The following is a 25,793-nucleotide window of genomic DNA, read 5'->3' as shown; positions in this document are numbered from 1 at the left end:
TGATGACTGCGGAGGAGGGTTACCCTCCATCGAGCCATCCAATATGTAGACCTTTCCAACTTCTGGCACCTGTCATTCAGTTACAGCCAGCAAACCATAGCAACGTTACAGAGATCACAACCGTGGCCACTCTCTAATGTAATACTATCCTGTAAACATTTCTAGATCTCATGTCAGTCTCATTATACAGGAAAGCCCGGGATACATCTATTGCTGAAAATACTACATTGTAAGTTTAAAAAATTAGCATTTTAAAAGCAAACATATATAACAACCCAGAAAATGCAAGATTATTGTACTCCTTTTGTAAAAGAGACGTCAATGTCCATATAGAAAAATGAATGAGAATATCTGGCTTAAAGCTGATAAATACAAACAGATGTATTTTCCTACCTTTCATTGTTCTGTTTTGTGTAGGTTGTTATTTGGATTTCCCGCATATTATCTTTTTACCCAGTAATAAGAGAGTAAGCCTGAGGTTCGCAAATGACCTGCGGTTTAGAAAAGCTTCTGTCTAGTGTACATTAAAAACGTACCCCTCCCTAGTCATCCCCTCCTCTGCTTAAATTAGATTTGTGCCTTGGTGATGTCATCCTGTCATTGGCTCCTTCATAATCAACCACTGCTTTTAGTGGCGTGACTTTGTCCTGACATTGACATCAACCAAAGAAAAGGCAACATATGCAGAATTCCTTGCTGTAAAGTAGCCGATTACCCCTTATCTAGAATATGAGACCTGTCAGCAGAGTGATACAGATGACTAGAAAAAGTAAACAGAGAAAAGGTCTGTCGATAGTGTCAAAGGAATATTTTCATTAGCGAGAAGGATATCAACAGACACAGCTCAGGTTTCAATGGACAGATTCCAAAATAGCTGGCAAGTCATCCGGATATTGGAAGCAACAGTAGTACACGTTCCAACAGTGTATGAGCAAACCAGAGGCGTTTACTGTATAGACTACTTCTGTCTGACTGAAAATACGCCACATAAACCTGCTTCTTAGTCTAAGCTACAGGTATGGGATCTATATTGCAGAAAGGATCAAAAGACACAGAGCAAAAATAGTAAATTATGGCTGCTGTTTGGTAATAATGAGATATCATTTTGGATTCAGTATGAATGACTGCCGGACAGGATGCCGGAAGTCATAATACCGTCGCCGGAATCCCGATCTGTGAAATCCCGACAGGGACGAGGTAAGTATGTTCCCCCCCTATCCGCTACTCCTCCCCTTCCCGCAACCTAATCCTAACCTCCCCCCTTAGTGCCTAACCCTAACCTCCCCCCAGTGGTGCCTAAACCTAACCCCCCCCCCTTTCCCACACCCTAACCTTTCCCCCTTAGTGCCTAAATGTAACCTCCCCCCAATGGTGGCTAACCCTAACTCCCTCACCCCCCCAAGGTTAACTGAAAGCCCTTCCCCCCGGTTGGCACCTAAAAACCTAAACACTCCCCCGGCCCTAACCCTTACATACCCGCTATATACTTGTGTTCGGGATGCCGGCTGTCAGGATTCCAACGTGAGTCTCCTGATCCTGTCTGGATTAATCCTTCTGCTGGGATCCCGACAGCCGGCATCTTAACCATATTTATACATGATTACAAAATGTCTCTTTGCATAGAGGTGCACTGCTATTGTACAAAGAGGCATATGTATCAAAGTTTTGAGAGAGATAAAGTACCAACCAATCAGCTCCAATCATTGCACAAACTAGAGATGTGCGGGTTCTGATTTATTTGGTTCTTAACACTAAAATTAATGCAAGTTAGGTTTTAGCCAGAATTGTCTTATTGGCTATCCAAAACACGTGATATCCAAGAGCCAATAAGATGCTGTTTTGAGATCTGGGTAAATCTGAACCAGCACATCTCTAGTTCAAACACTGGGCCTAATTCAGACCTTATCGCTCTTCTGCATTTTTGCAGAGGTCTGCCATCAGATAGCCGCCGCCCACAGCGAGTGAAAACCCGCCCCATGCGAGTGTGCGAATGCATGTGTACGCCATGCGAAAACTTTGTCAGACAGCGGATATTTGCAAATCCGTTCACAACTCACTCACCATCAAATGTTTTTTTCTATTCTGTGCAATCTGTGGGTAGCTCAGGACTTACTCCTACAGTGCGACAGAAACAGACTGATCGGGGCCGGAGCTAACGTCACACACCCGCCCTGAAAATACTTGGGAACGCCTGTGTTTTTCCTGACACTCTCAGAAAACGGGCAGTTACCACCCACAAATGTCCGCTTCCTGTCAATCACCTTGCGAACGCCTAGCGATCTAAATTTTCGCATTATTCTGCCGCTGTTTGGGCTTGATAATCGTTCGCTGTGCAGCGATTAGGTCTGAATTAGGCCCACAGCTTGTAAAGTGACAGGAGCTGATTGGTTGGTACTTTCTCTCTCTACACTTTGGGAGGAATACAATTCCAGGTAAAGGGTGCAAATTGCTATTGCCCGCACCATACCAGATTGCCGGTACACACTAGATGATTTAATAAACAATATCTCACTACGTCCTTCATTACACTGCATGGTGCCATATACAATATAATCTGATTGGCCATGCAGCATGGCCAACCAGACAATGTCGCATGTGGTCCACATACACACTAGACAATATGCACATGATGAATGCAGTAATCCCCAATAGAGGTGTTACTATAATACCTGCTTTGGAGCATACTATGGCAATAATTTATCAATGTTTTTGATGGACAGTACTAGTGGCATCTTTAGCGTAGGGTATGGAGGGGTCAGTAGCGTAGGGTATGGAGGGGTCAGTAGCGTAGGGTATAGAGGGGTCAGTAGTGTACAGTATAGAAGGGTCAGTAGCATAGGGTATAGGGGTCAGTAGTGTAGGGTATAGAGGGGTCAGTAGTCTAGGGTATAGAGGGGTTAGTAGCGTAGGGTGTAGAGGGGTCAGTAGTGTAGGGTATAGAAGGGTCAGTAGCGTAGGGTTTAGAAGGGTCAGTAGCGTAGTGTATGGAGGTGTCAGTAATGTAGGGCATAGAAGCATCTGTTATGTAGTGTAGAATGTAGAGGGGTCATTAATGTAGTGGAGGATATAGAGAGGTCAGTGATGTAGTGTAGGGTGTAGAGTCGTCAGTAATGTAGTGTAGGGTGTAGAAGGGTCACTAATGTAGTGTAGGGTGTAGAGGGGTCAGTGATGTAGTGTAGAGGAGTCAGTAATGTAGTGTAGGGTGTAGAGGGGTCAGTAATGTAGTGTAGGGTGTAGAAGGGTCACTAATCTAGTGTAGGGTGTAGATGGGTCAGTGATGTAGTGTAGAGGAGTCAGTAATGTAGTGTAGGGTGTAGAGGGGTCAGTGATGTAGTGCAGAGGAGTCAGTAATGTACTGTAGGGTGTAGAAAGGTCAGTGATGTAGTGTAGAGGAGTCAGTAATGTACTGTAGGGTGTAGAAAGGTCAGTAATGTAGTGTAGGATATAGAGGGGTCAGTGATGTAGTGTAGGGTGTAGAGGAGTCAGTAATGTAGTGTAGGGTATAGAAGGGTAACTAATGTAGTGTAGGGTGTAGAGGGGTCAGTGATGTAGTGTAGAGGAGTCAGTAATGTAGTGTAGGGTGTAGAGGGGTCAGTAATGTAGTGTAGGGTGTAGAAGGGTCACTAATCTAGTGTAGGGTGTAGAGGGGTCAGTGATGTAGTGTAGAGGAGTCAGTAATGTAGTGTAGGGTGTAGAGGGATCAGTGATGTAGTGTAGAGGAGTCAGTAATGTAGTGTAGGGTGTAGAGGGGTCAGTGATGTAGTGTAGAGGAGTCAGTAATGTACTGTAGGGTGTAGAAAGGTCAGTAATGTAGTGTAGGATATAGAGGGGTCAGTGATGTAGTGTAGGGTGTAGAGGAGTCAGTAATGTAGTGTAGGGTATACAAGGGTAACTAATGTAGTGTAGGGTGTAGAGGGGTCAGTGATGTGGTGTAGAGGAGTCAGTAATGTAGTGTAGGGTGTAGAGGGTCCAGTTATGTAGTGTAGAATAGTCAGTAATATAATGTAGTGTAGGGTGTAGAGGGTTCAGTAATGTAGTGTAGAGGAGTCAGTAATGTAGTGTAGGTTGTATAGGGTTCAGTGATGTAGTGTAGAAGAGTCAGTAATATAATGTAGTGTAGGGTGTAGAGGGTTCAGTAATGTAGTGTAGAGGAGTCAGTAATGTAGTGTAGGGTGTATAGGGTTCAGTGATGTAGTGTAGAGGAGTCAGTAATGTAATGTAGTGTAGGGTGTAGAGGGTTCAGTGATGTAGTGTAGGGGAGTCAGTAATGTAGTGTAGGGTGAAGAGGGGTCAGTAATCTACTGGTGGAGGGTTTAGAATGGTCCCTTATGTAGTGTCGGGTGTAGAGGGATCAGTAAAAATACTAATCCCAAGTACTTAGCACACTATTACTGAATTAAGATGCAAAATGCAGGAAAAAGCACACAATCAGGGTAAAAAAAAAGGTAAAAGGTTAGAGTTTCGAAATGTGCCATGTGTTGCCCACGTATCATTATGCTTACATGGAGATATGTTACATTTTTTGTAGAGGGAGTGCAAAGTAAATTTTCACTCTGGTCTCTGCTTGGCACTGGTTGACATCACAGTAGTGTGCAGTCACTGAATACGCTGTGTGGTAGGACAGTGTTTGGGTTCAGGTACAGAACATGGGACCCCCTACATTAGCAAAACTAAACTACTTCAAAACATCATTAAACTTGTTCAGAACATTGAAACGCGTACCCTCGCGGGCTCGCTCTGCTCACCACAGGTGACTATTCCCCATAGATGTCCACGTGGACAGTAAAACTGCTAGCCCAGGCCAGGGCTCCCATGTTCTGACATTGAGCCCAGTGTTTGATATCACAGCGTGACTTGCTATTATCCCTAGTTATCATGCATTCACTGAATAAGTATTCCTAATCAGAGTATGACTTGCTACCTGGGCTGCCAACAAGGGGTCCTGTCTATTTTGTCAGTCCCGGGCCCCACAAATTCTAATGGCAGCCCTGCATGTGTGACCTACGTTCACGCATGTGCACAGCCGCATGCTGAGGTGGCATAGGGTTCTGATCAAATCCCTCTTCACAATCCCAGACCTCTTTTCCATAGGAAGGAGATGGGCTCTGGAAACCAATGTTGGTCCTGCAGACAAACTCAGGACCTAATTCAGACGTGATCGCAAAAGCAAAATATTTCTCTAATGGGCAAAACCATGTGCACTGCAGGTGAGGCAGATATAACATGTGCAGAGAGAGTTAGATTTGGGTGGATTATTTTGTTTCTGTGCAGGGTAAATACTGTCTGCTTTATTTTTACACTGTAATGTAGATTTCAGTCTGAACACACCCCACCCAAATCTAACTATCTGCACATGTTATATCTGTCTAGCCCCTCCACCCACCCCCCTGCACTGCACATGGGCCCTCATTTCGAGTTGTTCGCTCGCAAGCTGCTTTTAGCAGCTTTGCACACGCTAAGCCGCCGGCTACTGGGAGTGAATCTTAGCTTATCAAAATTGCGAACGAAAGATTCTCAAAATTGCGAATAGACACTTCTTAGCAGTTTCTGAGTAGCTCCAGACTTACTCGGCATCTGCGATCAGTTCAGTGCTTGTCGTTCCTGGTTTGACGTCACAAACACACCCAGTGTTCGCCCAGACACTCCTCCGTTTCTCCAGCCACTCCCGCGTTTTTCCCAGAAACGGCAGCGTTTTTTCGCACACACCCATAAAACGGCCAGTTTCCGCCCAGAAACACCCACTTCCTGTCAATCACATTACGATCACCAGAACAAAGAAAAATCCTCGTAATGCCGTGAGTAAAATACCTAACCGCATAGCAAATTTACTTGGCGCAGTCGCACTGCGGACATTGCGCATGCGCATTAGCGACTAATCGCTCCGTTGCGAGAAAAATATAACGAGCGAACAGCTCGGAATGACCCCCATGGTTTTGGCAATTAGAGAAAAAGTTTGCTGTTGTGATCAGGTCTGAATTAGGGCCTCAGTTTGCTGAATACTGGTCAGCTAATAAGGAATGGGCCCGTTACTAGTGCACATGTAACTGACTTAGGGGCTAATTCAGACCTGATCGGTGCTGTGCTTGTTCATACAGCAGCGATCAGGTCTGAATCCCCCCCTTATATTGGATTATGATAGGCCCCTATGTGCTGTTATTGTTCCACCTGATGTATATGTACGCCGTAAGGCACTTATTTTTACTGTGGCATAGTATTCCCACTACTTACAATGAAAAAGATCTGCACTTTACATATTTTTCATGAAACGCAAGTGTCACGTTTCACAAGTCCTGGATATAACTCTGACAAATCTCTCTGTAGACATCATATACGTCCTGACTCCATGGGCTAATTTAATGAGTGTTGCTTCATGACTGTTATCTGCTCTTCCACAGCACCCTAATGAGATGTCTACATACCTTTTCAGGGCAAATCAGCCTGTCACCTGGAAGGCCAAGGTCTATATTTGGTGATAAGTAGTGACACGTTCATCATTCACCTCTGAAATCTCTGTATGAGATCTATGGATTAACCAGTGAGTGGTCAGAATAAGCACATATCTAAAGTTACTTATCAAATAATTGATTTTTCAAAAATATATACAGTAGTCTCAAAGATAAGTGAAGTGTTGGAAAAATATAATCAGAGAATCTCTGCCATTAGTTTAGGTGTAAAAACTAGAGATGAGCGGGTTCGGTTTCTCTGAATCCGAACCCGCCCGAACTTCATGGTTTTTTTCACGGGTCCGAGCAGACTCGGATCCTCCCGCCTTGCTCGGTTAACCCGAGCGCGCCCGAACGTCATCATGACGCTGTCGGATTCTCGCGAGACTCGGATTCTATATAAGGAGCCGCGCGTCGCCGCCATTTTCACACGTGCATTGAGATTGATAGGGAGAGGACGTGGCTGGCGTCCTCTCCATTTAGATTATAAGAGAGAGAGATTTACTGGAGCTTAGGACTAGGAGGAGTACTGTAGAAGTGTAGAGAGTGCAGAGAGTTTACTAGTGAGTGACCACCAGACAGTGCAGTTTATTTAATATATCCGTTCTCTGCCTGAAAAAAGCGATACACACAGTGACTCAGTCACATACCATATCTGTGTGCACTGCTCAGGCTCAGCCCAGTGTGCTGCATCATCTATATATATTATATATCTGTCTGACTGCTCAGCTCACACAGCTTATAATTGTGGGGGAGACTGGGGAGCACTGCAGTGCCAGTTATAGGTTATAGCAGGAGCCAGGAGTACATAATATTATATAGTGAGTGACCACCAGACAGTGCAGTTTATTTAATATATCCGTTCTCTGCCTGAAAAAAGCGATACACACAGTGACTCAGTCACATACCATATCTGTGTGCACTGCTCAGGCTCAGCCCAGTGTGCTGCATCATCTATATATATTATATATCTGTCTGACTGCTCAGCTCACACAGCTTATAATTGTGGGGGAGACTGGGGAGCACTGCAGTGCCAGTTATAGGTTATAGCAGGAGCCAGGAGTACATAATATTATATAGTGAGTGACCACCAGACAGTGCAGTTTATTTAATATATCCGTTCTCTGCCTGAAAAAAGCGATACACACAGTGACTCAGTCACATACCATATCTGTGTGCACTGCTCAGGCTCAGCCCAGTGTGCTGCATCATCTATATATATTATATATCTGTCTGACTGCTCAGCTCACACAGCTTATAATTGTGGGGGAGACTGGGGAGCACTGCAGTGCCAGTTATAGGTTATAGCAGGAGCCAGGAGTACATAATATTATATTAAAATTAAACAGTGCACACTTTTGCTGCAGGAGTGCCACTGCCAGTGTGACTGACCAGTGACCTGACCACACTGACCACCAGTATAGTTAGTAGTATACTTATATTGTGATTGCCTGAAAAAGTTAAACACTCGTCGTGTGACTTCACTTGTGTGTTGTTGTTTTTTTTATTCTATAAAAATAAAACTCATTCTGCTGACAGACAGTGTTCAGCAGGTCCGTCATTATATAATATATAATATATACCTGTCCGGCTGCAGTAGTGATATATATATATTTTTTATATCATTTATCATCCAGTCGCAGCAGACACAGTACGGTAGTTCACGGCTGTGGCTACCTCTGTGTCTGCACTCGGCAGGCAGTCCGTCCATAATTGTATACCACCTAACCGTGGTTTTTTTTTCTTTCTTCTTTATACATACATAGTTACATAGACATCTCTTTATCAACCAGTCTATATTAGCAGCAGACACAGTACAGTACGGTAGTTCACGGCTGTGGCTACCTCTGTGTCTGCACTCGGCAGGCAGTCCGTCCATAATTGTATACCACCTAACCGTGGTTTTTTTTTCTTTCTTCTTTATACATACATAGTTACATAGACATCTCTTTATCAACCAGTCTATATTAGCAGCAGACACAGTACAGTACGGTAGTTCACGGCTGTGGCTACCTCTGTGTCTGCACTCGGCAGGCAGTCCATCCATAATTGTATACCACCTAACCGTGGTTTTTTTTTCTTTCTTCTTTATACATACATAGTTACATAGACATCTCTTTATCAACCAGTCTATATTAGCAGCAGACACAGTACAGTACGGTAGTTCACGGCTGTGGCTACCTCTGTGTCTGCACTCGGCAGGCAGTCCGTCCATAATTGTATACCACCTAACCGTGGTTTTTTTTTCTTTCTTCTTTATACATACATAGTTACATAGACATCTCTTTATCAACCAGTCTATATTAGCAGCAGACACAGTACAGTACGGTAGTTCACGGCTGTGGCTACCTCTGTGTCTGCACTCGGCAGGCAGTCCGTCCATAATTGTATACCACCTAACCGTGGTTTTTTTTTCTTTCTTCTTTATACATACATAGTTACATAGACATCTCTTTATCAACCAGTCTATATTAGCAGCAGACACAGTACAGTACGGTAGTTCACGGCTGTGGCTACCTCTGTGTCTGCACTCGGCAGGCAGTCCGTCCATAATTGTATACCACCTAACCGTGGTTTTTTTTTCTTTCTTCTTTATACATACATACTACTACGACATCTCTTTATCAACCAGTCTATATTATTAGCAGCAGACACAGTACAGTACGGTAGTTCACGGCTGTGGCTACCTCTGTGTCTGCACTCGGCAGGCAGTCCGTCCATAATTGTATACCACCTAACCGTGGTTTTTTTTTCTTTCTTCTTTATACATACATAGTTACATAGACATCTCTTTATCAACCAGTCTATATTAGCAGCAGACACAGTACAGTATGGTAGTTCACGGCTGTGGCTACCTCTGTGTCTGCACTCGGCAGGCAGTCCGTCCATAATTGTATACCACCTAACCGTGGTTTTTTTTTCTTTCTTCTTTATACATACATAGTTACATAGACATCTCTTTATCAACCAGTCTATATTAGCAGCAGACACAGTACAGTACGGTAGTTCACGGCTGTGGCTACCTCTGTGTCTGCACTCGGCAGGCAGTCCGTCCATAATTGTATACCACCTAACCGTGGTTTTTTTTTCTTTCTTCTTTATACATACATACTACTACGACATCTCTTTATCAACCAGTCTATATTATTAGCAGCAGACACAGTACAGTACGGTAGTTCACGGCTGTGGCTACCTCTGTGTCTGCACTCGGCAGGCAGTCCGTCCATAATTGTATACCACCTAACCGTGGTTTTTTTTTCTTTCTTCTTTATACATACATAGTTACATAGACATCTCTTTATCAACCAGTCTATATTAGCAGCAGACACAGTACAGTACGGTAGTTCACGGCTGTGGCTACCTCTGTGTCTGCACTCGGCAGGCAGTCCATAATTGTATACTAGTATCCATCTCCATTGTTTACCTGAGGTGCCTTTTAGTTGTGCCTATTAAAATATGGAGAACAAAAATGTTGAGGTTCCAAAATTAGGGAAAGATCAAGATCCACTTCCACCTCGTGCTGAAGCTGCTGCCACTAGTCATGGCCGAGACGATGAAATGCCAGCAACGTCGTCTGCCAAGGCCGATGCCCAATGTCATAGTACAGAGCATGTCAAATCCAAAACACCAAATATCAGAAAAAAAAGGACTCCAAAACCTAAAATAAAATTGTCGGAGGAGAAGCCTAAACTTGCCAATATGCCATTTACGACACGGAGTGGCAAGGAACGGCTGAGGCCCTGGCCTATGTTCATGGCTAGTGGTTCAGCTTCACATGAGGATGGAAGCACTCAGCCTCTCGCTAGAAAAATGAAAAGACTCAAGCTGGCAAAAGCAGCACAGCAAAGAACTGTGCATTCTTCGAAATCCCAAATCCACAAGGAGAGTCCAATTGTGTCGGTTGCGATGCCTGACCTTCCCAACACTGGACGTGAAGATAATCTGTGAGGAGGGGGATGTACACGGTGATATATCGGAGGGTGATGATGAGGTGGACATCTTGCCTCTGTAGAGCCAGTTTGTGCAAGGAGAGATTAATTGCTTCTTTTTTGGGGGGGGTCCAAACCAACCCGTCATATCAGTCACAGTCGTGTGGCAGACCCTGTCACTGAAATGATGGGTTGGTTAAAGTGTGCATGTCCTGTTTTGTTTATACAACATAAGGGTGGGTGGGAGGGCCCAAGGACAATTCCATCTTGCACCTCTTTTTTCTTTTCTTTTTCTTTGCATCATGTGCTGATTGGGGAGGGTTTTTTGGAAGGGACATCCTGCGTGACACTGCAGTGCCACTCCTAAATGGGCCCGGTGTTTGTGTCGGCCACTAGGGTCGCTAATCTTACTCACACAGTCAGCTACCTCATTGCGCCTCTTTTTTTCTTTGCGTCATGTGCTGTTTGGGGAGGGTTTTTTGGAAGGGACATCCTGCGTGACACTGCAGTGCCACTCCTAGATGGGCCCGGTGTTTGTGTCGGCCACTAGGGTCGCTAATCTTACTCACACAGCTACCTCATTGCGCCTCTTTTTTTCTTTGCGTCATGTGCTGTTTGGGGAGGGTTTTTTGGAAGGGACATCCTGCGTGACACTGCAGTGCCACTCCTAGATGGGCCCGGTGTTTGTGTCGGCCACTAGGGTCGCTAATCTTACTCACACAGCTACCTCATTGCGCCTCTTTTTTTCTTTGCGTCATGTGCTGTTTGGGGAGGGTTTTTTGGAAGGGCCATCCTGCGTGACACTGCAGTGCCACTCCTAGATGGGCCCGGTGTTTGTGTCGGCCACTAGGGTCGCTAATCTTACTCACACAGCTACCTCATTGCGCCTCTTTTTTTCTTTGCGTCATGTGCTGTTTGGGGAGGGTTTTTTGGAAGGGACATCCTGCGTGACACTGCAGTGCCACTCCTAGATGGGCCCGGTGTTTGTGTCGGCCACTAGGGTCGCTTATCTTACTCACACAGCGACCTCGGTGCAAATTTTAGGACTAAAAATAATATTGTGAGGTGTGAGGTATTCAGAATAGACTGAAAATGAGTGTAAATTATGGTTTTTGAGGTTAATAATACTTTGGGATCAAAATGACCCCCAAATTCTATGATTTAAGCTGTTTTTTAGTGTTTTTTGAAAAAAACACCCGAATCCAAAACACACCCGAATCCGACAAAAAAAATTCGGTGAGGTTTTGCCAAAACGCGTTCGAACCCAAAACACGGCCGCGGAACCGAACCCAAAACCAAAACACAAAACCCGAAAAATTTCAGGCGCTCATCTCTAGTAAAAACATCCACCATGACAGTTGAGGTACTGTATCTAGAGAGTGGAATTACAGGTCTGGTTGAAACCTCCAGCCGGTATGTTTCTGTGCTAAGTGGCATATGTAATAGGGTCCAAGGTTGAAGGATGTGAGGGATGCCGGATGATCTTGGATGTTTTTTTAAAGCAGCAATCATTTACAAGACATGGTTTTGCATTGTAAATGATTGCCACTTTAAAAATAACCTCCGAGTTCACCGGCATCCCGCACCTCCGTCAAACTCCGATCATATTACGAAGGGCTAAATGTAAAAATAAGATTTTAAACCTACCGCTGGGGACTTCGTAAGGACCATGGGGAATAGACGAGCTCCGCAGGAGACATGGGCACTAAAAAGAACTTTAGATATGGGTGTGCACTGGCTCCTTCCTCTATGCCCCTCCTCCAGACCTCAGTTAGGGAAACTGTGCCCAGAGGAGACGGACAGTACGAGGAAAGGATTTTTGTTAATCTAAGGGCAAGATTCATACCAACCCACACCATCCACATGGAATATACGAACCAGTTAACAGGATGAAACAAAACAGCATCAGTCCGAGACTGATCAGAACTGTAACATAACCCTTAAGTAAGCAAAAACTATATACAAGTCTTGCAGATGTAATCTGCACTGGGACGGGCGCCCAGCATCCTCTACGGACTAGGAGAAAAAGATTTACCGGTAGGTTTAAAATCTTATTTTCTCTTACGTCCTAGAGGATGCTGGGGACTTCGTAAGGACCATGGGGATTATACCAAAGCTCCCAAATGGGCGGGAGAGTGCGGATGACTCTGCAGCACCGATTGAGCAAACATGAGGTCCTCATCAGCCAGGGTATCAAACTTGTAGAACTTCGCAAAGGTGTTTGAACCCGACCAAGTAGCAGCTCGGCACAGCTGTAATGCCGAGACACATCGGGCAGCCGCCCAAGAAGAGCCCACCTTCCTAGTGGAATGGGCCTTTACAGAATTCGGTAACGGCAATCCAGCCGTAGAATGAGCCTGCTGAATTGTGTTACAGATCCAGCAAACAATAGTCTGCTTCGAAGCAGGAGCGCCAACCTTGTCGGCTGCATACAGGACAAACAATGCCTCTGTTTTCCTAACCCGAGCCGTTCTGGCCACATACATTTTCAATGCCCTGACCCCATCAAGGGACTCGGAATCCTCCAAATCCCATGCAGCCACAGGCACCACAAAAGGTTGGTTCACATGAAAAGGAGAAACCACCTTGGGCAAAAACTGAGGACAAGTCCGCAACTCTACTCTATCCACATGGAAAATCAGATAGGGGCTCTTGTGAGATAAAGCCGCCAACTCCGACACTCGCCTTGCCGATGCCAAGGCCAACAACATGACCACTTTCCAAGTGAGATATTTTAATTCCACCGTTTTAAGTGGTTCAAACCAGTGAGACTTAAGGAACCGCAACACCACGTTAAGGTCCCAGGGTGCCATTGGAGGTACAAAAGGAGGCTGGATATGCAGCACTCCCTTCACAAAAGTCTGGACTTCTGGGAAAGAAGCCAATTCCTTCTGAAAGAAAATGGATAGGGCCGAAATCTGAACCTTAATGGAACCTAATTTTAGGCCCAAATTCACTCCCGTCTGTAGGAAGTGAAGGAAACGGCCCAAATGGAATTCTTCCAGAGGAGCAATCCTGGACTCACACCAAGATACATACTTTCGCCATATACGGTGATAATGTTTCGCTGTCACGTCTTTCCTAGCCTTTATCAGAGTAGGAATGACCTCATCCGGAATGCCCTTTTCCGCTAGGATCCGGCGTTCAACCGCCATGCCGTCAAACGCAGCCGCGGTAAGTCTTGGAACAGACAGGGCCCCTGTTGTAACAGGTCCTCTCTGAGAGGAAGAGGCCACGGATCTTCTGTGAGCATTTCATGCAGGTCCGGATACCAGGCCCTTCGCGGCCAATCTGGAACAATGAGAATTGTCTGTACTCCTCTTCGTCTTATGATTCTTAATATCTTTGAGATGAGCGGAAGAGGAGGGAACACATAGACCGACTGGAACACCAATGGTGTCACCAGGGCGTCCACCGCCACTGCCTGAGGGTCCCTCGACCTGGCGCAATACTTCGGTAGTTTCTTGTTGAGGCGTGACGCCATCATGTCTATCTGAGGCAGTCCCCACCGACTTGCAATCTCTGCGAAGACTTCCTGATGAAGTCCCCACTCTCCTGGATGGAGATCGTGTCTGCTGAGGAAGTCTGCTTCCCAGTTGTCCACTCCCGGAATGAAGACTGCTGTCATGGCGCTTACATGATTTTCCGCCCAGCGAAGAATCCTGGTGGCTTCTTCCATTGCCACTCTGCTCTTTGTTCCGCCTTGGCGGTTTACATGCGCCACTGCGGTGATGTTGTCTGACTAAATCAGAACCGGTAGGTCGCGAAGCAAATTTTCCGCTTGTCGAAAGGCGTTGTATATGGCCCTCAACTCCAGTATGTTGATGTGAAGACAAGCCTCCTGGCTTGACCAGAGACCCTGGAAGTTTCTTCCCTTTGTGACTGCTCCCCAACCTCGGAGGCTCGCGTCCGTGGTTACCAGAACCCAGTCCTGAATGCCGAACCTGCGACCCTCCAGAAGGTGAGCACTCTGCAGCCACCACAGGAGAGATACCCTGGCCCTGGAATCTGTAGATGACACCCGGACCACTTGTCCAGAAGGTCCCATTGAAAAGTTCTCGCATGGAACCTGCCGAATGGAATGGCCTCGTAAGTCGCCACCATTTTTCCCAGAACTTGAATGCAGTGATGCACCGACACCCTTTTTGGCTTCAATAGGTCCTTGACCAAAGACATGAGTTCTTGGGCCTTTTCCATCAGAACATAAACCCTTTTCTGGTCTGTATCCAGAATCATGCCTAAGAAAGGCAAACGAGTCGTTGGAACCAACTGTGACTTCGGGATATTGAGAATCCAGCCGTGCTGTTGCAACACCCTCAGGGAGAGTGATACGCTGTTCAGTAACTGTTCTCTCGATCTCGCTTTTATTAGGAGATCGTCCAAGTACGGGATAATTGTGACACCCTGCTTGCGCAGGAGCACCATCATTTCCGCCATTACCTTGGTGAAAATTCTCGGGGCCGTGGAAAGCCCAAACGGCAACATCTGAAATTGGTAATGACAATCCTGTACAGCAAACCTTAGGAACGCCTGATGAGGCGGATATATGGGGACATGAAGGTATGCATCCTTTATGTCCAGGGACACCATATAATCCCCCCCTTCCAGGCTGGCGATGACCGCTCGGAGCGACTCCATCTTTAACTTGAACCTTTTTAAGTATAGGTTTAAGGATTTTAAATTCAAAATGGGCCTGACCGAACCGTCCGGTTTCGGGACTACAAACAGGGTTGAGTAATACCCAATCCCTTGCTGCAGCAGGGGGACTTTGACCACCACTTGTTGAAGACACAATTTTTGAATTGCATTTAACACTATCTCCCTCTCTGGGGGAAAAGCCGGTAGGGGCGATTTGAAAAACCGGCGAGGAGGCACCTCTTCGAATTCCAGCTTGTAACCCTGGGAAACAATTTCTATTGCCCAGGGATCCACCTGTGAGTGAACCCAGACGTGGAAAAAAGGGGGGGACCTGGATTGCACATCCTATTACCAAAGATATCAAGAGGTGCTATCATGCTGAGGCTTCTAATACTATGTTGGGGGAAGAGAGATGCAGATGCACACTCTTTGCACTAAGAACACTGATAATAAGAAAAATAAACCCTCACAATTAACATGGGGTATAATTGAAGTTCTTAGCACACATTTGCGCAAATATGCGGGCCCATGTACCGCGGCCAGGTGACTTCATCACATGGGTCCCTAACATCCCTAATATTATCACATTCTATAAATTTATACAGGACTTACCTCTAAATAGGGCCTTATCAATGTGTGATCTGAAATGCAGGAACCCAGCTAATTAAAACACCTGAGGGTGAATGGGAGGAGTGCCAATCCAGAGGAAGGAAGCCTTGCCTTCCAGTGTACAATATATACACAAATATAGTGGAAAAAAGGGGGGGACCTGGATTGCACATCCTATTACCAAAGATATCAAGAGGTGCTTTCATGCTGAGGCTTCTAATACTATGTTGGGGGAAGAGAGATGCAGATGCACACTCTTTGCACTAAGAACACTGATAATAAGAAAAATAAACCCTCACAATTAACATGGGGTATAATTGAAGTTCTTAGCACACATTTGCGCAAATATGCGGGCCCATGTACCGCGGCCAGGTGACTTCATCACATGGGTCCCTAACATCCCTAATATTATCACATTCTATAAATTTATACAGGACTTACCTCTAAATAGGGCCTTATCAATGTGTGATCTGAAATGCAGGAACCCAGCTAATTAAAACACCTGAGGGTGAATGGGAGGAGTGCCAATCCAGAGGAAGGAAGCATTGCCTTCCAGTGTACAATATATACACAAATATAGTGGAAAAAAGGGGGGGACCTGGATTGCACATCCTATTACCAAAGATATCAAGAGGTGCTATCATGCTGAGGCTTCTAATACTATGTTGGGGGAAGAGAGATGCAGATGCACACTCTTTGCACTAAGAACACTGATAATAAGAAAAATAAACCCTCACAATTAACATGGGGTATAATTGAAGTTCTTAGCACACATTTGCGCAAATATGCGGGCCCATGTACCGCGGCCAGGTGACTTCATCACATGGGTCCCTAACATCCCTAATATTATCACATTCTATAAATTTATACAGGACTTACCTCTAAATAGGGCCTTATCAATGTGTGATCTGAAATGCAGGAACCCAGCTAATTAAAACACCTGAGGGTGAATGGGAGGAGTGCCAATCCAGAGGAAGGAAGCACACATTGATACCCCATGTTAATTGTGAGGGTTTATTTTTCTTATTATCAGTGTTCTTAGTGCAAAGAGTGTGCATCTGCATCTCTCTTCCCCCAACATAGTATTAGAAGCCTCAGCATGATAGCACCTCTTGATATCTTTGGTAATAGGATGTGCAATCCAGGTCCCCCCCTTTTTTCCACTATATTTGTGTATATATTGTACACTGGAAGGCAAGGCTTCCTTCCTCTGGATTGGCACTCCTCCCATTCACCCTCAGGTGTTTTAATTAGCTGGGTTCCTGCATTTCAGATCACACATTGATAAGGCCCTATTTAGAGGTAAGTCCTGTATAAATTTATAGAATGTGATAATATTAGGGATGTTAGGGACCCATGTGATGAAGTCACCTGGCCGCGGTACATGGGCCCGCATATTTGCGCAAATGTGTGCTAAGAACTTCAATTATACCCCATGTTAATTGTGAGGGTTTATTTTTCTTATTATCAGTGTTCTTAGTGCAAAGAGTGTGCATCTGCATCTCTCTTCCCCCAACATAGTATTAGAAGCCTCAGCATGATAGCACCTCTTGATATCTTTGGTAATAGGATGTGCAATCCAGGTCCCCCCCTTTTTTCCACTATATTTGTGTATATATTGTACACTGGAAGGCAAGGCTTCCTTCCTCTGGATTGGCACTCCTCCCATTCACCCTCAGGTGTTTTAATTAGCTGGGTTCCTGCATTTCAGATCACACATTGATAAGGCCCTATTTAGAGGTAAGTCCTGTATAAATTTATAGAATGTGATAATATTAGGGATGTTAGGGACCCATGTGATGAAGTCACCTGGCCGCGGTACATGGGCCCGCATATTTGCGCAAATGTGTGCTAAGAACTTCAATTATACCCCATGTTAATTGTGAGGGTTTATTTTTCTTATTATCAGTGTTCTTAGTGCAAAGAGTGTGCATCTGCATCTCTCTTCCCCCAACATAGTATTAGAAGCCTCAGCATGATAGCACCTCTTGATATCTTTGGTAATAGGATGTGCAATCTAGGTCCCCCCCTTTTTTCCACTATATTTGTGTATATATTGTACACTGGAAGGCAAGGCTTCCTTCCTCTGGATTGGCACTCCTCCCATTCACCCTCAGGTGTTTTAATTAGCTGGGTTCCTGCATTTCAGATCACACATTGATAAGGCCCTATTTAGAGGTAAGTCCTGTATAAATTTATAGAATGTGATAATATTAGGGATGTTAGGGACCCATGTGATGAAGTCACCTGGCCGCGGTACATGGGCCCGCATATTTGCGCAAATGTGTGCTAAGAACTTCAATTATACCCCATGTTAATTGTGAGGGTTTATTTTTCTTATTATCAGTGTTCTTAGTGCAAAGAGTGTGCATCTGCATCTCTCTTCCCCCAACATAGTATTAGAAGCCTCAGCATGATAGCACCTCTTGATATCTTTGGTAATAGGATGTGCAATCCAGGTCCCCCCCTTTTTTCCACTATATTTGTGTATATATTGTACACTGGAAGGCAAGGCTTCCTTCCTCTGGATTGGCACTCCTCCCATTCACCCTCAGGTGTTTTAATTAGCTGGGTTCCTGCATTTCAGATCACACATTGATAAGGCCCTATTTAGAGGTAAGTCCTGTATAAATTTATAGAATGTGATAATATTAGGGATGTTAGGGACCCATGTGATGAAGTCACCTGGCCGCGGTACATGGGCCCGCATATTTGCGCAAATGTGTGTTAAGAACTTCAATTATACCCCATGTTAATTGTGAGGGTTTATTTTTCTTATTATCAGTGTTCTTAGTGCAAAGAGTGTGCATCTGCATCTCTCTTCCCCCAACAGTGAACCCAGACGTGGCTGAAAAGTCGAAGACGTGCCCCCACTGTGGCGGACTCCCTCAGCGGAGCCCCAGCGTCATGCGGTGGATTTTGTAGAGGCCGGGAGGACTTCTGCTCCTGGGAACTAGCTGTGGTTTGCAGCTTTTTCCCCTTGCCCTTACCTGTGGCAAGAAAGGAAGATCCCCGCACTCTCTTAGGTTTATGCGACCGAAAGGACTGCATCTGATAATGTGGTGTTTTCTTAGGCTGTGAGGAAACATAAGGCAAAAAGGTTGATTTACCTGCCATAGCCGTGGAAAAAAGGTCCGTGAGACCTTCCCCAAACAATTCCTCACCCTTGTAAGGTAAAACCTCCATATGCCTCTTTGAGTCAGCATCGCCCGTCCATTATCGGGTCAATAGGGCACGTCTAGCAGAAATCGCCATAGCGTTGGCTCTGGAACCCAGTAGGCCAATGTCTCTCTGAGCATCTCTCATATATAGGACAGCATCTTTAATTAGACCCAGGGTCAATAAAATGTTCTCCGTATCCAGCGTATCTATATCAGCAGATAAGGTATCTGTCCACGCTGCTACCGCGCTACAAACCCAAGCCGACGCTATCGCCGGTCTGAGTAAGGTACCAGTATGTGTGTAAATAGACTTCAAGGTAGTCTCCTGCCTGCGATCAGCAGGATCCTTGAGGGTTGCCGTATCTTGAGATGGCAGCGCTACCTTTTTGGATAAGCGTGTCAACGCTTTATCCACCCTCGGGGAGGATTCCCACCGTATCCTGTCCTTAGTCGGGAAAGGATACGCCATAAGAATCCTTTTGGGAATCTGCAGTTTTTTGTCTGGAGATTCCCACGCCTTTTCAAATAATTCTTTCAGCTCATGAGATGGGGGAAAGGTTACCTCAGGTTTCTTCTCCTTATACATGCGCACCCTCGTGTCAGGGACAGAGGGGTCATCCGTGATATGCAACACCTCTTTTATAGCAATATTCATATAATGAATACTTTTAGCCAATTTTGGCTGCAACTTTGCATCATCGTAGTCGACACTGGAGTCCGAATCCGTGTCGGTATCAGTGTCTACTATTTGGGATAGTGGGCGCTTTTGAGACCCAGAAGGTCTCTGCGACATAGTGAAAGGCAGGGCTAAACTCCCTGTATATTCCCTGGACTCAGCTTTGTCCAACCTTTTGTGCAATAAATTCACATTTGCATTTAAAACATTCCACATATCCAACCAGTCAGGTGTCGGCGTTGCAGACGGAGACACCACACTCATTTGCTCCACCTCCTCCCTAGAAGAGCCTTCTGCTTCAGACATGCCGACACATGCGTATCGACACACCACACACTCAGGGAATTCTCTATCTGGAGACAGTTCCCCCACAAGGCCCTTTGGAGAGACGGAGAGAGAGTATGCCAGCACACACCCAGCGCCAATGACCCAGGGAAAAAAATTACCCAGATAGCGCTTTTAATACATATACTGTATATATATATATATATATATATATATAACACTGCGCCAAATTATGTGCCCCCTTCTTTCAAACCCTCTGTCACCGTGTTCAGCAGGGGAGAGTCCGGGGAGCCAGCTTCTCAGCGTGTGCTGTGGAGAAAATGTCGCTGGTGAGTGCTGAGGATCAAGCTCTGCCCCCTCAGCGGCGGGCTTCGGTCCCGCTTGATTTCTTTCAAAAACTGGCGGGGGGATCTCAAATATACAGTGCAGAGCCCATATATGTCCTGATTTTGCCAGACCAGAGGTTTAAATTGCTGCCCAGGGCGCCCCCCCTGCGCCCTGCACCCTTACAGTGCCTGCCGTGTGTATGTTGTGTGGGAGCAATGGCGTGCAGCGTTACCGCTGCGCTTTACCTCAGTGAAGATCCAAAGTCTTCTGCCACCTCTGAAGTCTTCTTTCTTCTCATACTCACCCGGCTTCTATCTTCCGGCTCTGTGTGGAGGACGGCGGCGCGGCTCCGGGACGAACAGCTAGGAGAGACCTGCGTTCCGACTCCCTCTGGAGCTAATGGTGTCCAGTAGCCTAAGAAGCAGAGCCTAGCGGTTAAGTAGGTCTGCTTCTCTCTCCTCAGTCCCTCGATGCAGGGAGCCTGTTGCCAGCAGGCTCCCTGAAAATAAAAAACCTAACAAAATTTCTTTCTTTCAGGAAACTCAGGAGAGCTCCCTGTAATGCACCCTATCTCCTCTGGGCACAGTATCAAACTGAGGTCTGGAGGAGGGGCATAGAGGGAGGAGCCAGTGCACACCCATATCTAAAGTTCTTTTAGTTCCCATGTCTCCTGCGGAGCCCGTCTATTCCCCATGGTCCTTACGGAGTCCCCAGCATCCTCTAGGACGTAAGAGAAACTGCTATTTATTTAAAGACAAAATCAGAAACAGTTTGTCATAAAAAAACAACAACTTTAAAACCACATGAAAAATTGCTGAAGAAGCTATTACATTTGGCCCTAAAGCTGGGTAAGCACTAGAACGATCCACCATTCTATCTGATGATCAATAAGTAGATACAGTACGCACTTACCGATCATTGGCCTGAAGTGTCATGCCTGACGTCACAACTGGGTTCTTAGCTGCCGTCAAATTATGTGTTTCTATGTCAATCACCGACGGCCTCTGCAGCAAGTGTATGGTGGTCGGCTGGCCGCCCATACACACAGCATGATGCACTAATATATCTACAGATATATCAGCCATAGGCTGTGTAGCAGAGCCAACGCAATATGACTGTGAATAACGTTCATAGACATATTCCTGGTACACACCTGCAAAATCATCATGAACTGTAAACTTTACAAAAGTATTTTGTACATGACTGTAGGTGTGCTTCTTGTAATCTGAAAATATCAGGGTGCTCCTATTAATATGTAATAAAAGATTTTCTTCAGTTGAATGTTTATATGGCATCTTATTTTCTACAGATTCTACATTACCTGTACTTGTGTACACATGGTTCCGGTGCATCTGCAGTGTGAAGATATGCTCCGCAAATATGTGTATGTTCGCCCCCGTACTGGCCCTTCAGTCTTGCAACGGGTGTTACTGTTTAGGTTTGAGAACGGTTTACTCCAACCAGCATAACAGGAAGATGTATTAGAACGGCACTTAACGTGCCACTATAGCATTTCCTGCTTAGGTTGTTTTCGAGGCGAAGCAAGAAGCAATAATGCAGAGATATATTATAACGGGTTGGGGCTGATATGCCGGCGGTCGGGATCCCAGAGGTCAGCTGCGCTCGCCACAGGTTCTGTTCCCACTCTATGGGTGTCGTGGACACCCATGAGTGGGAATAGCCCCTGTTAGCCGGCATTCCGGCTGGCGGCATTGTCAGCGGTTGGGATTGCGGCATCGGTATCCTGACCGACAGGATCCCGACCAATGGCATATCAACTGCATCCCATTATAACATCTCAGCTGCCAGAGTGGGGGAGAGACCCCCACCACCACCACCACCTCTGGCAATCCCTGCCAGAGCCACAGCACATCAGTCTAGTGCTAACCTTCCAGCCGGCCCCACTGCGCATGCATGAGATCTCACAAATATTGGAAGATCTGTCAGGTGCAGCCTGGAACCCCCAGAATCCTCCGCTAGTATGTACACATAAAGGCAAGTGATCCTACCAATATGTGAAAGGAAAAAAAAAACGGTAAACAGAAGTGTGCTTATAATTTTTTTTAATAACATCTGATAATTTTTTTTGTTGCCATGAGAAATCATTAGATGTTTACAGATGATGAAGAGAAAAGTGATTCTATACATACCAAGGTACGGTTGTAAGTTTCAAATACCACTGGGTACAGCACATTTGGCACTTACCATGTCTTCTTACATCTCCCCCCGTTGACCCTACACCAGATCAACTTTCCTCCAACCATCCAACTACTTGGTTGGTTGGAATGAAAATCTGGTAATGTATTTGCAATCTGCTCACAAACTCCCGGCAAATAGGCAAAAATGGTCATTCAATTAGGTAAATCTGTTTGATTTAAACAACTTGTCTGAATGACAGTTTTTGTCCAGTTTCCAGTGCTTGGGAGCAAATTACTGATTGTCATTTGCTCCCATACATTATCAGATTATCCTTCCAACCAGCTGACTAGTTGGATGAAAGTTGGTCTGGTATATGGCCAGCTTTAGTCTTTAAATTATAGTCCCCACAGAAATATCATACATACTTATGTTCAAGCCTATCTTAGAAAACTATCCTTTATGTAGGATATTGGCCTAATCCATTCTGGAAGGAAAGGCTACATCACTGAGTCCAAGCCAGACCCCGTTTCTCCAGGTCTTCTTTTTTTTAATAAATCTATTTATTAAGCAGCAAAACAAGTCAAAAAATACAATCTTAGAATTGCATAGCAAAACAAAAATCAGAATGTACATCCCATAATGACAAAATATCCAAACAATTCTAGTGGAATAAATCAATGAACTGATGAAATGTTTTTGCTAATGATTTATTGTATAACATCAGATGAGTGAAAAAGAGTCTGAACTGGTCAATAATATCCAAAACGCGGCACCCAAAACAAACATGAAACATACATTTAGTAAAGAAAAAGAGAAAGACATGGGGAGTTGGGGGTTTAGAAGGGGTGTGTGTAGAAGGTATATAGGAACAAAATAACTATTATCGGAGAGAGGCATCATTTAAGGCAAATTACTAGACAAACAAAGTCCTGGACCCTAATATCTTACAAATTTAGGGTGCTTTCAAAAATCTTCCAGATCTGATCCTGTGTGGGTGGAAGTAAGCTGTCGATGTATGTACCCCACTTCTTATGAAAAAGTTCCACCCATTTTTCTGTATTTAAAGTCGCCATCTGGCGTTCATGATATTATGCTTCCATCACGGTTATCTTCAATTCAAATAAAGTAGGGGCAGTCGGTCCAGTATCTCAGTATAACTTGTTTGGCAATCGTAACTATAACAGAAAGTATAGAGATCAGGACTGAATTCCCACATTGGTCAACCCAGGGGAAGAAATCTGCAACAAACAGCAATCTAGGTAATCTAGGTAGTCGAATATGCAGAGACTGATATATGTGATCAAGGAGTTTACAACAAAACTTTCTAACCTTCCTGCAGGACCAGAAATTGTGCGTAAAGGTGGCCTCAAAAGTCTTACATTTAGGATCGGTCCCTGTTTCAATAGGAACAAAGTGATTTCACTGGGACAACAAAAGATACATTCTATTGAGTGCTCTGATATGAATTTCCTGCAGTTGGAAAGAATTCAGAGCAGGAAGGGTAAACTTGGTGTAGTGGTGACCATTCTTCTCTAGGTCTTAGAAACTACCTGGGACTTTGAAATCTAGTTCGCCAGCACAGGCTTAAGCTGGCTACACACCTTTTTCGATCGCTCATCTGATTGGGTAAACGCTCCTGATAAGCCAAGTGCCGTGTCCCCCAGCATGACCCCCTGTAAACCACCTGCAAGATTCATACACATTGTGCTAGAAATAGCTCAGTGTATACAGGCTTCTAGGGGATTGGGAGGTCGGGCATACATATATTAAATGACACATAATATACGGCATATGAGACCTCCCGAAGCCTGATACTTATCTCGGATCCCATGTGTTGATCCACGATTGCGGGTCGTTTTTGGTCTATAACTGTATAGCTCGATAATGACCATTGGTCAAGCTGTTTTCATTGGCTGAACAATGAGCGCATCTAATTGGATACCAGTTTATATATTAGTTAATTGTCAATTGATATAACCTGTCTTTAGTTAAAAGTTTTTGAATGACTAAAAAAGATAACGTTAACCTGGGTATAGTACCCAATCGCGTATGCCTTTAAAAACCCATAGGTTATATGATTTGATTTACCCACAGTGACTAATCAAACATGCTTTCTTAAATCTACGTCAACCAATCAGACATGCTTTCATTAGTTTCATTTGTTCAAAAGCTCATGTATCCTTGGCTATTATAAAATAAAGGCTATGTAAGTGCTGAATGTTGCCTTGAGTTATTTTCTGATTGTGCTTTATCATTGAGGCTATTTGGAAACAGATCCCTGTGTTATAAATGCTGCTGTGGGGTATATCAGTTCCTCTTACATCCCTTGAATGGCGTGTCCTTAGTTTATAAACAAGCTTATGAGGGACCAGCCTGTCTCCAGTGATAAAAATGAGCACATTCAGATGTCACAGAGCCATATGCCATGCTGAAAGTATAAATAACTTTAGCACCACGTGTAATGAGATTAGTGTCCCATTAAAAGAGATCAAGTGGGATTTATGAACAAGACGTTATTGAAATAGTTTAGATTTATGGCTAAACAACAATTGTGAGCATAATGTTTTAGGAAGAATGTGCACGATATCTGTCCGCATCCATCTAATTCTGCTTCACAAGTTATTTTTTAAATCCCTGCTACTATCAGCACCACACACAGGGGGTAATTCAGATCTGATCGCAGCAGCAAATTTGTTAGCAGTTGGGAAAAACCAGGGCCCTCATTCCGAGTTGATCGCTCGCAAGGCGAATTTAGCAGAGTTGCTCAGGCTAAGCCTACGCCTACTGGGAGTGTATCTTAGCTTCTTAAAATTGCGACCGATGTATTCGCAATATTGCAATTACAAACTACTTAGCAGTTTCAGAGTAGCTTCAGACTTACTCGGCATCTGCGATCAGTTCAGTGCTTGTCGTTCCTGGTTTGACGTCATAAACACACCCAGCGTTCGCCCAGACACTCCCCCGTTTCTCCGGCCACTCCTGCGTTTTTTCCGGAAACGGTAGCGTTTTTATCCACACGCCCCGAAAACGCTGTGTTTCCGCCCAGTAACACCCATTTCCTGTCAATCACACTACGATCGCCGGAGCGATGAAAAAGCCGTGAGTAAAAATACTATCTTCATTGTAAAATTACTTGGCGCAGTCGCAGTGCGAATATTGCGCATGCGTACTAAGCGGAATTTCACTGCGATGCGATGAAAAATACCGAGCGAACGACTCGGAATGAGGGCCCATGTGCACTGCAGGGGGTACAGACCTAACATTTGCAGAGAGAGTTAGATTTGGGTGGGTTATTTTGTTTCTGTGCAGGGTAAATACTGGCTGCTTTATTTTTACACTGCAATTTAGATTTCAGACTGGACACACCACACCCAAATCTAACTCTCTCTGCACATGTTATATCTGCCCCCCCCCCCCCTGCAGTGCACATGGTTTTGCCCAACTGCTAACTTATTTGCTGCTGCGATCAGATCTGAATTAGGCCCATAGTGTGAGGATGAACTAATGCTCAACAGTAGTAAACTAAGGACTACAATAAATATGCATGTAGGAGCCCTTACAAGGAAAAGCAAAATAAAATGGATTA

At 44.8% G+C, this 25,793-nt stretch overlaps 1 protein-coding gene across 31 annotated transcripts in view; it reads right to left on the bottom strand.

Moving 5' to 3' along the window:
- Positions 1-25,793, bottom strand: part of SORBS1 (sorbin and SH3 domain containing 1) — a 696,861-nt gene that overhangs the window by 174,001 nt on the left and 497,067 nt on the right. For 7 of the 31 annotated variants that reach the window (XM_063961522.1, XM_063961538.1, XM_063961527.1 and 4 more), the window contains exon 1: positions 394-475. The exons of 2 other annotated variants lie outside the window; for them this stretch is intronic. In XM_063961522.1, the coding sequence (XP_063817592.1) occupies positions 394-440 (47 nt within the window). In that variant the 5' untranslated portion in view covers positions 441-475. Of the gene's footprint in view, positions 1-393; positions 496-25,793 lie in introns of those variants that run through there. 22 more of the 31 variants (XM_063961530.1, XM_063961536.1, XM_063961535.1 and 19 more) reach the window with 11 other exon arrangements.

This window comes from Pseudophryne corroboree, chromosome 3 (genome assembly GCF_028390025.1).
Source record: "Pseudophryne corroboree isolate aPseCor3 chromosome 3, aPseCor3.hap2, whole genome shotgun sequence".
In the NCBI taxonomy this organism is placed as follows: Eukaryota; Metazoa; Chordata; class Amphibia; order Anura; family Myobatrachidae; genus Pseudophryne; species Pseudophryne corroboree.
This window is presented reverse-complemented; position numbering and strand designations above follow the sequence as displayed.